At 37.6% G+C, this 11,468-nt stretch overlaps 1 protein-coding gene across 1 annotated transcript; it reads left to right on the top strand.

Annotated features, from left to right (window-relative positions):
• Window positions 1-180: 180 nt before the first annotated feature.
• NMRK1 (nicotinamide riboside kinase 1) lies at window positions 181-9,310 on the top strand. Its single transcript, XM_058043224.1, has 9 exons — window positions 181-347; window positions 2,281-2,340; window positions 2,761-2,851; window positions 3,457-3,505; window positions 4,891-5,053; window positions 5,132-5,203; window positions 6,174-6,283; window positions 7,257-7,346; window positions 7,711-9,310. Exons 2-9 carry the CDS (start codon window positions 2,312-2,314, stop codon window positions 7,728-7,730), a joined length of 624 nt encoding a protein of 207 aa, XP_057899207.1. The 5' UTR covers window positions 181-347; window positions 2,281-2,311; the 3' UTR covers window positions 7,731-9,310.
• The last annotated feature ends 2,158 nt before the right edge of the window (window positions 9,311-11,468 follow it).

The raw sequence follows: 11,468 nt of genomic DNA, 5'->3' as shown, positions 1-11,468 counted from the left end.
TGCTGGCGGCTGCGAGGGGGCTGCTCCCGGCGGGCCGGCTGGGGCGTCGTGTGCGCCGGACCGCCCCGGCTGGGAGGCGGGCGCGCCCCGCGCAGCTCCGTGACAGGACGCAGGCGGTCCGCCTGCGCGGAGCCCTGCTGGCGGAAGGATGTGCTCCTAACACCCTCGCGGCGTGGTTGAAGTAAAGTGCGAACTGCGGAGGCGCTAAGGTGTTGGAACTGCAGCGGGTGGAGGCGCGGCCGAGAAGCTCCGCCGGCCCCGCGGTGTGGGCCCGCAGCTGTGAGAGACGTTCCCGGTGCGGGTCCGGTGCGCCCGGGGGTGGCTCCGTGCGTGAGAGCATTGCCGCGGTATGCCCTTAAAAATGGGGTGGCTGCAGCGATGCCATGGGGTCTGTGCTCTATTTAAAGAGACAAATTGACTCAAGCTAGAGTAGCGTAGGATTTCTGTGTTGCAGCATTTGTGACAAATTTGATTTTGAAATTTGTTTTACACACTACTCAGGGCGGCAGAAGAGTTGTTTTTTATGATGGTATTTTTTTTAAGAGGTGTGTTTTTTATGGTGGTATTTTTTGCCGCAGACTGGGATTAATTTGCATGTGCATAATGACATAAATTAAAGTCCAAAGGTGAACGTGTTTGTCCGGTTTGTTGCGTAACACCCTTTGTGGGACAAAGGGTAATCTTCTGCAACACAAAACTTACTGATGACTTTTAGAAATTTAGAACTTTTTAATCTTATTTTTAAAGTAGTCTGAGTATCATCAGTTCTTAAGAAAAAGTTATCTGTCTTCCGTCTTTGCATTGTTAGTACTATGAGCATTCAATGCATCACTGAATTTGAAAATTTTAATATTCCTAGAAAACCAATGGGTACCAACTTAAAAAACTCACAAATGCCAACTTCTGTAGATAAGCAGCACCATTGCAAAGCAATGACTGTCATACAGATGATGGCTTGGACTAGTCAATATGTCATTTTTGGTTGTTTAACGTAACCATTCATGGAAAAGCATGCAAAGATCATATCACAGACATGTGAAACAGTGGAACTTCCAGTCGTTGCACCAAATGCAAGACAATTATATTGTTTCAGGCTCCACATGTGTCTAAAGCTTACTTTCACAGAAACAATGTGGTTTTGTTTTCATACTGATCCCCTGTACCAGTCTTTTTCCTAATACAGTATAGATACTTGTTTGTTGGAGGTAGGGAGGGTTTTACCTGCTCAGTCCTTTCAGGTCTTAGGTGTCATAGGTCTTACTTTCCTAAGCTTGACCTAGGAGGATAGAGCAGGTGAAAAAAGGGGTGTTTGCAAATAGTTATAAATTGATGTGTTAAACTGAAAACAAACATTGTTTCCCCTGTCTTTTGCAGAACTGTTTTTCAACTGCAGTATTTTTCCTGGATAGTTCATTATGTACTCTGCCAACACCCATTCCAGAAGAAAGTTCAGGGGAAAGAGCTGGGGAAAGGCAGTAATTGTGTCTCCTGGCAGCTCTGACTGTGCTGAAGGTGTTCAGGCAGTCAGTGCCTCAGAGTTGGTGGGATATGGTGGACAAATTAACCTTTAGAGTTTACTCTTCGATCTTTTCAGGGGAAAATCAAGTGCTACCTAGGCTAAGTCAGCTAGGATGGCTTAAACTGCTCTTGCAGTAGTTTTAATGCTTCCAGATTAATCTGTGGTGGGGCAGAGGAAGGGGATTTGTGTGGTCTGTGCTGTTAATACCCTCAGAAAGGGAGTGGTGAATCACGCAGTGATACCAGGTTCGTAAAAGAGTTTTTGAACATAGTCTTTGTTACAAGTCTTCATGAGACTTTAAAACGCCTTTCTCCTCAGCATGCCACTTGTTTCTTTCTTAATGATTTTGTTTGTTTTGCCACCACAACTTCTGTTTACCTAGTCTTTTTTATGTTTTTTACCTAGTCTTTTATAACAAAAGGCTAGGCTTGGGCTAGTGATTGTGCTTTTCTTTAGGATCTTGTATGATACCAACATTGTTAGAATCGAGTCTTCCAGATTTCCTTTCAAATTATTAAAATACTGTCAAAAATAAAGTACCTTGGAATTTCTAATCTTGGAATTTAAGATGGGGTATATATACTGCAGGTTTTTGGTTAGCATTAGAACAAGCAGCTGAGATTCTGACTGTACCTTTGCAAAAAGAAAAATTATGGACAACAGAAAGAAAATAAATTAACCGTATAATTGTTATTTCTTAATACCATAGTTGCCTTCTTGTTCCTGAATTAAGATTTTTCACTGGCTGTTGTTTTTGACAGGAAAAAGGAAGAACTGAGGAGAAAACAAACTATGAAAGTGTTGGTTATTGGCCTTGGGGGGTAAGTTATACAAAATTAAATTTGCTCTACAGCTTAAGACTAGTCTTCTTCTCAGAATGATGTGATATAATTTCTATTTCTGAATACATTTTTTTTCAAACTGGATTACAAATGCAACATATACTTGTTGTTTTATAGCATGTAACTCTTAAAAAACTGTTCTGTGTCAGTTGGAGACCTTAGGTGCGGGTATCTGTAGCATCTTTCTTGGCACTGCTTGATTTACTGCACTGATTATTGAAAACTGATGGAACATACCAGAAAATTTCTAGAGGTAGAGAGTATTTAATGTGACTAAAATTTGGGGGAAGTTGTATTGTTTATTTGCATATAACTATACAGAAATGTATGTGTGAGCTTGTACATATGTTTAAAAGATTACATTTTGCCTTGGTGAACTTTTTGCAATGTTTTTAACAGTGTAACAAATGGAGGGAAAACAACGCTAGCAGAAAAACTTAAGAATATGCTTCCCAACTGTGATATAATCTCTCAAGATGACTTCTTTAAGGTAACAGTTTTATTGGAAAAACCTGATAGGTAAAAGGAGGCTTGAGTAGGTCTCAATTATTTTTTCAGTTCTCCTGTTGGTGAACTTTTAAAATTGGTGCTGCTTAAAGTAATGTTAATTTAATAAGAATCATAAAATGAGCACTGTGGTAACTGAAATTTAAGTGGCCAAACTATTGGATATACTCAGCCAATAGAAATTTCCTTTCTTCTTTGCCATTCTTTTAAAATAAGGCATGGATGAATTTTTCAAGATCCTTTTGCTAATGAGTTTAATCATACTATCTTAAGCCTACACACATACAACAATAAGTAGTTCTTTGTCTTCTAAGTCAAAACAGAAAAACAGCTAATGTTTTGACACATAGTTTTCTCAAGTATAGCTCTAATGAATTTAAGTAATATGATTTGGAGTGTTTGTTGGTCTAGATTAAATAAAGTTTTTGTAGTGTATTTTAACAGTTGTTTACATCAGTTTAATGTTGCAGATAAATTTAACTAATTGGATACAAAAGTGTAAACCCTTACATTTATAAACAGAGTATGTATCTCTCAGCATGGTCATAAAAGCAACCTTGAAAAAATTAAATTTTTTTCCTCCTTCAGCCAGAGTCTGAAGTAGAAACAGATGAACGTGGATTTAAGCTATATGATGGTCAGTAATTCTGATGCACTGCTTTTGAACATGGTACTGAAGTTGTTGTGCTGAGCTTCAACACTTCTTCCCCCCCATCCCCTCGCTCTCTTCCCTTCTAAGCAAGGCAGTAAACAAGTGGTTGTTTCTGAGCAATCCTTCTCTTAATTTCCTTCAGCTCACTGACATATTTAAGCAAACTTGCTTAACAAGTAAATAGCTCACGCTAGGGCTTGGTCTTTCATTTGCTCTTTTGAATCTTCTCCTCTCTTTCTTCACTTGCTTCTGGTTTAGTAGCAAATGGTACTGTTCAGTTGGAAGTCTTGGCTTGCAGTACTGGCATAAGTTTAATCTCATCACTCAGTAATGGCTCTCCTTTTTCTGCTTTTGCTGGTGAGCTCATGGGATTTCATATTGGGTTTTCCAAGTCAGTCAAAACTTGGGTTTATCCTGACACCTTTATTTGATGTGAGATTTAAGATAAAGAACATATATTTTTAAGTTCATGATTAATGCTGGCTCAATTTATTCTTAGTGATGTGTAGATCCAGATCCACTTTAGGGCAGTGTTTTGTGTCAGGTCATATCTACTTGTAAACAATTGCTTGGTTAATAGCTAATCTCTGTTAATACTTCGTGATCACAAAATGTATCGCTGAGAAAATTGGTCAGACCCTTCAATTGCACCTGAAGAGTGGTCATTACCAGCTATGCAATCTTTGACTTAACTTGTAGACTTCATGTAAATGGAATGTGAAACTGGAGAGATAAAATGGACATTCTTATTCAAATATCCAGGTTTAATGCTGCTCTTAAAAGCTCTTTAAAAATGTGTTTGCTGTTATGGTATCCAAAAGCTAACTTATTTCTACCTTTGAATACTTCCTCAATATATTCTTGCGTGTCTACAGAAAAAAAAGATGTTACATTGTGCATTGTATACCATGGTCCTTTAACTCTCTCTATGCCCACCTGATAAACCTTATAAAAACCTAAAGCAAAAAATGCTGAGCGTCTGCTCCCCGCTCTGACTATTGACAAAATGGTGGAGGTCTCAGGATTAGTAAATTTTTATAAGTTTTGTGTAAGTGGAGAGCAGTCCCTGAAGTTTCTGTTATGAAGTGAAAAGCTGTGAATTCTGTTCAGACAATAGTAGATGCCATGAAGTCCAGAGAGACTACACCCAATAGAAATATCCCAATACTGGTGCAAGCTTTGGTTTCAGTAAAACATCAATAGCAAACACAGAACTATGGATATAATCTTTGGGATAATCCTGTTCCCCTTTGTTTAAATTTGTATGTAAATTATTTGATTCTTACTGATTAATGTAGGGATACTTTAGGGTTCTTTCTTATTTTTTTATTCTTTGTTTTTAAGGGATGTTTAACTTTGTTTTCATCTAGTACTTGATGCCCTCTATATGGATGAAATGGTGACAAGTATTCGCAATTGGATGAAAAGCCCAGCAAGCTCAGGTGTTGTGACAGAAGAGTCAGAGAATACCTGTGACAATCTGAAAAATGTTCATATTTTGATTGTTGAAGGCTTTCTCCTTTACAATTATGAGTAAGCAGTAATATGTAACCTGGTAAATAAAAAACAACCCTAAAATTGAAGAGGGAACTAAATATGTTATTATCTTAGGCCCCTTAATGAGCTATGGAATAGAAGATATTTTTTGACCCTGCCTTATGAAGAGTGCAAAAGGAGAAGGAGGTAAGATTATTGACTTCTTGTTTAAAAAGAGTCACCGCACCCCCTGAACTGAAGTGGTCCTTTTATGCTACCTTTTCTTCAGTGCTTGCAAAATGTAAGCTATTAAGAACATCTGTCCTCTTTTTTTGTTAGTTTGAGGTTTGATTTTCATTTTAGAGCACATGGTTATTAAGTGCTTTGCAAACACTAAAAAGAGAATTTGTTGTCCTGATAAATTATTTAATTCCTGATTGCATAGTTGAGTAAAATTATGTTTAAAATGAGAAATGGTTAAAAAAATACTAAGCACTCTTACTCTTGGTTAAATACAGTTAATTGATGATTATTCTTAGAGTAATAATGTTCATGTCTGGGTTAAGTGTACAGTTTTGTTTAGACGATCCATTAATTTTACTGTGGATCTAAACTAGATTATTGAGCCAGTGTCTGACTTGCCTCTCAATTTGGAGCAATACTGTATGCTTGGAATAATATATTTGCACAATGTCATAATTTGCTGGCTGAGTGAAGAAATCTTCTATTCAGCTGGCTGTGGGTGATACCGCTTTCTTGGTTTCTCACTAGACTCACCTAAGACATTGGTGTCCAGAATGGAAGAGTCTAGATTAACAACTAGTAATTTAAAGCTTGAGAAATCTATATACCGAGTAAATAGACATAAAGTAGCGTGTTTTGGTAGTAGTGTCCATACAGGTTAATTTACCTGCAATACCTTTTACAAAATTAAAACCACCAAACTTTAACCTTATCTTTTATCTTAAATGTGGTTTGATTGGCAGAAATGGGTAAGATAGCAAAAGACAGCAGAAGTCCGTGTCACAGACTGAATTAAAACAATGGAGCCTCCTTGGCTCCAATAGAAATACAGCCAGCCTTTCTTTTTTATTTTGGATGAAAGCTGTTATTTAACCAGATGACACTAGGGGAAAATTTAAAACTTATATGGGAACGCATATGTATTTTTGTGTAGCACCAGAGTCTACCAGCCAGCAGATACACCAGGGTACTTCGATGGACACGTGTGGCCTATGTATTTGAAATATAAAAATGAATTGGAAGAGAATGCAAGTATGCAAGTTGGTATGGTATCCTTTATTTTAAACTTACGAAATGCTTAACTATGGCACTTGTGCAGTTTTTGTTGAATTGTGGGATTTTTTTAAAATGGGACAAAATTTTCTTCAAGTGTTTTTGTGGCATTTAGTAGGTTTTGATGTTTCTGTTAGTTTAAAAGCCTATAGGGATATTTCAAGCCTATAGGGATTTTATTTTTGTATTTAATAATGAAAATTAGGAAGTTAAACAATGGAAATGTTCTGATCACTAATTAAATCCACTTAACAAGATAACTTGTCAAGATAACACACTTATGTCTAAATAGGAAGCTTCTGAGATGATAGCTGATGCACTTGCAGAGTTCTTCAGAACAAAACTGAAATCCTGGTGAAGTCTTGTAATAAACTGAAGATACTTTCTAGGTGCTGACTGTGCACACTACAGTCACCAGTTTTGGATGAGAAGTGTCAAAGCTAGGCCAGCTGTTGGGGCAGTGCCACACGTTTTGTGATGTTCACACTTACACAGCTCTTGGACTAGCTGCATCTGGAGTGGGGCCAGAGGGAAGGGGAGGGAAGTTGTGTGGCCTCTTCATCATTAGCACATTGCTTCTTGCTGTGCAGTAAGAATAAGAGCTGCAGTGCTCTTCCGGAACTTGCTCAAAGGCTGAAACTGAGGAACCTGAAATTATCTACTGCACAGAGACCTTTTTGACAAATTATTCCATTGCTCTAATGTCCTCACATAACTACCATTACACTTTTGGAGAGTTTGTACCACAAAAAATTGTAAATGAATTATTAACTAGAATTATTTTCCATTATGTTGTGGTTTTTTACATGTAAAACAAGTTTGGGGAAGAGGAAAATGGGAGGTCCTGTTCTTGATTTTTTTTCCTTCTCTTCTGATGGCATCTATAGGAATACTGAAAACTTTGCCAATTTCCATTACAGATAGCTGGCATAGAACTCATGAACACTTCTTTTTTCTTCTTCAGATTATTTGGATGGAACAAAATCCCAAGAGGAGCTTTTATCCTATGTGTATAGTGATATAATACAGGAATTAAACAAGCTGAGGGAAGAAAGTAAGTAATGCTACTGGAAATTGAATCTATGTATCCTGTTCCATGTTAACAAAAAGCTAATACTTTTATTTGAAAGTACTACAAGAATGATAGAGATCTCTATTTCTTTATGTGCTACAATACCACATTTGCTCATTACTCTGAGTCAATTTCAGTTAAAACTGTGAGTTCCTTGAAATGGGATGGTCTAAGATCATAGTTGAATTACTTAATGATAAAATAATAATAAAAACATGGAAGAGAAGGAATATGGGATAAAATATGAATGAAAACAAATGTGTTAGTGGAATTATATTATCACTAATATACAGTGATGTTGTTTGCAAACACTGCAGATTAGATATGTACTTTGTATTTATTTTGGATCAGCAGGTCACATCATGACAATGTAGAAAGCCTGGGTTCCATTTGATATGAGTTGAAAACACCAAGACTGTCATACATGGCAAGCCAACCAACTGAGCAAATGCTGTGTGTATGACCATAATGCTGCTTCATGTAACACAAGAGATTTTGTAAGTAATTATTAACTCTCTCTTGGGTATGGAGACAGAGACTCCATTTAGGAGTATGAACACTGCATTCCTGAAATTTCATTTAATCAATCCTGCTTTGGCTGAGCTTTAAATCTGATTCAATGTGTATGTTTTAAAACATGAAGATTTTGTGCATAAAACTAAACCACAAAGATGCACTTCTGTTGGATTAATAAGCATATCTGAACATGAATGATTTGATTGCAATTTGAAACGATCATATAGGAATGACAGTGATTGCCTCTAATATTCTTAGGAGCTTATTATCACTGATAAACATGGCCTGAGAAACTAGCTGTATAAGATATGTAAGTTTATGTAAGTTGTTATGCTGCTTATTCAGTAACTGAATACTTCACAGCTAAGCTTATTTAGATTTGCTAAATACCTCTGGTGTTTGCACTGTAATTTTTGTGTTGTGTATTCTTTAGAGCAGTTGGGAATAGATGTTAAGAAAATGAAAACAAACCTGAAGAGGACTCAGATTGTTGGAAAAAGGTGGGAAAATAAGATGTAGAGAATGGAGATGCATCATTAACAAGATAAAATACATATATTGTGCAGAGATTGACTAGGATGGCACAGATGACTAGATAATAAATCCATGCTTCAGGGAGAAAGAAGGAAGAAATAATTGTTATTAATATTTGTAACTCACATTGAAAGTGAAATGAAACTGAAATGTTGTGAATGGAATGTTCAGAAAGCAAGAATGCCAGGCAAATGTGAAAGCTTTGTTGTAGAATTTGTGTATAAATATATTTACGCAAACTAGGAAATTGGATCATAGTTTGTTGCTGAATAAGTAATATCTTAACTCTTATGTTTTCTAGACAATTGGTTGCATTTTTATGAGCCAGAATAAAAATATAAAACTACAGACATGGAAAGGAAAGGATGGATTTTATTACTTGATACATGACAGCTGAACTAGTCAGTGATTGAAATGTAGTACTTTATAGTAAAAGTCCTAAGTCTATGTATTAGAAAAAGATGTTATCAGATTACAGCTGTGTTTAGCTGTGTTTAAAACAAAGTGCTTCCAAATATAATTTTGTTTTATTACTTTGCGCTAAAAATTCTTCATCTTGCATTTGCTCATATGCTGTGATGGACTGTCTGACTTTAAACTGTATTTTTGTTTTTATTTTCCTTTGGAAAGGGTACAATTGCAAGAGATTAGCTAATGCATGGAGTGGCTGTGGTGGGCTGACCTTGGCTAGCCACCAAAACTGCTCTATTATTTGCCCCTCTTCTACAGGAGAAGGAAAAAAATGCAATGGATTTGCATCTTGGCTTATCTTGCATCAAGATAAGACAGGAAGATCACTCAGCAGTTACACACATGCAGTCAAAACAGTTGGGGTTTTGGGAAATTATTTGAATTTACTGCCAATAAAATCAGCAATAATGAGAATTAAGAACAAATCATAAAACACCTTCCCTCCACCTCTCCCTTCTTCCTGGGCTTGACTTCCTGTAGAAATTCTCTACCTCATGTCTCCCAGCAGCACAAGTGGATGGGGATTGTGTTGGTCCTTCCTCTTCACAGACTTCCGCTGCTCGAGAATGGGGTCCCTCATACAGGGACAGTCTTCCACTTCCAACTGCTCTGCCTGGTGATTCACAAGAGGAAATGGAATGAGCAATGGTATCACCTGGCTTTATTCCCAACATTAGTGCTAAGGAAAGAAGCTCAGTTTTGTCAGATCCTCCTACAGGGAAAAATGATAGATGAGCTCAAATGCAGCTCTATGCATTTGTGCTGTAAATCATTATTGGAATATACATGTTACTGAACATGTTGCTTCAGCAACTTGTAATAAGAGCTCAGGGCACAGATCTTTCACAGTTCTTCTATAATCCTGCCACAGTTTGGAGTTGTATCAAATTGGGTGGGGGTTTTTTAATTATTTTTGCAAACAAAACAGGTGGTCTTACTTGGCTCCTGCGTAAGACCAGTGGACCCATGTTTTCAGAACTGGGCAGTTTTGGTTTCTACATTTGGAGGGAATCCATAGTAGACTTAAAAGAAGGGCAGCTAAATTTCAAGGGAATGGAGACGCTGCTTTGCAAGGAGAGACTGAAAATTGTGGGACCACTCACTGTGGAGAAGACCAAGGGGAAAATGGACCATGGTTTACAACATCTTGAAAGCTGTGAGTTGAGTGGATGCAGAGCTAGTATTCACCAAATTTTACAAATACTCATTTGAAACAGATTGACCAATTTATATTAAGGTAATATTTCACACAGGTAGAAATGATACTTTATGCTGCAGACACTGACCTTCTGAGATGTAATGCCAAAGGTGGTAGACAAAACCAGCAAGTTCAAAGGAGATACAGAAAATTAATTGACATTTCACCCATAAGAAGTAGTAAAAGAAGCAAGCAGTGCTATAGCGTGGATGTAGAAACTGACCAGGCTCACCTGGTGTCCTAAGTTGTGTGCTCTGGCCAGTTGCTGCAGCAACTCAGCCACAAAAGATAATGAACTCTTCAGAGTTGGTTTGGTAGATAAAGTATTTCAGGTGCTATTATAAAAGCTTACCTGGCATGTTGGCAGAATGCTTTTGGTTTGAAAGTAGTACAGCCCTTGACAGAAAAAAAAAATAAATTCAAGTTTGCTCTTGGTGAATGCTTTTGCATTGCCAGGGCTGTGGTAGCTGTGAGGTGGCTGGGGAGAGCTGCATGACAGAAGCCTGTGGTCCTTTATTGAAGAACAGATAACTTTCTGGAAGTGGTATCATCTGCTGGCAGCAATTTCAGGCTGTCACAAGTGAGAGAAAGCTTTGCTCAGTGTCTGGCATCTATTCACACATGTGGAGCGACAGAGATGGTGGTGTTCAATAAAAGGCTAATGGATTTTATATAAGGACAGAAATACAAGTATTTTATTATTATTATTATTATATTATTATTATATATTATTATATTATAGTATATTATTAATTTGATATTTAGAAGGTGGTTTTCTGATGTTAAAATAACAGAACATGACGACTCATAAACCCTGATGTAGGAACAAACTTTTTACCTCTCAGAACTTATGATTCCTACTCTAACCTTGAAAGTCTAAAAGCTGGATTTCTGTTTTGGACTATGTATCCCCTACATTAGACAAACATTAGTCAAATGAGCCTGAGGTGGATTCTGTGTTGATAACCCCACACTGACTTGATACTTTGCCCTTCACTTGCTCTTCCCATTCATCATCGTAGGCCTCACACTTGTCCCTCTCACCTTCCTCCACAAAACAGGATCAAACAACCCACTAGGCATCCCCTCAGACTGCGACAAAATCCCCTTCCATCCATACTATGCTATAAAAGATATTCTAGGATTTGCACTAATACTTTCCCTACTTGTCTCCCTGTCCCTATTCTCCCCCAACCTCCTAGGAGACCCAGAAAACTTTACACCAGCCAACCCTCTAGTTACTCCTCCCCACATCAGACCCGAATTTGCCTTCGCCATCCTCTGATCCATCCCAAACAAGCTAGGAGCCAAACTAGTCGCCTCAGTCCTCGTCCGATTCCTCACTCCGTTACTACACACGTCAAAACTGTTCAGCTGTTGGTTTT

The sequence above is a fragment of the Melospiza georgiana genome, chromosome Z (genome assembly GCF_028018845.1).
Source record: "Melospiza georgiana isolate bMelGeo1 chromosome Z, bMelGeo1.pri, whole genome shotgun sequence".
NCBI lineage: Eukaryota > Metazoa > Chordata > Aves > Passeriformes > Passerellidae > Melospiza > Melospiza georgiana.
The sequence above is the reverse complement of the archived record's forward strand: the minus strand, read 5'-3'. Positions and strand labels throughout refer to the sequence as shown.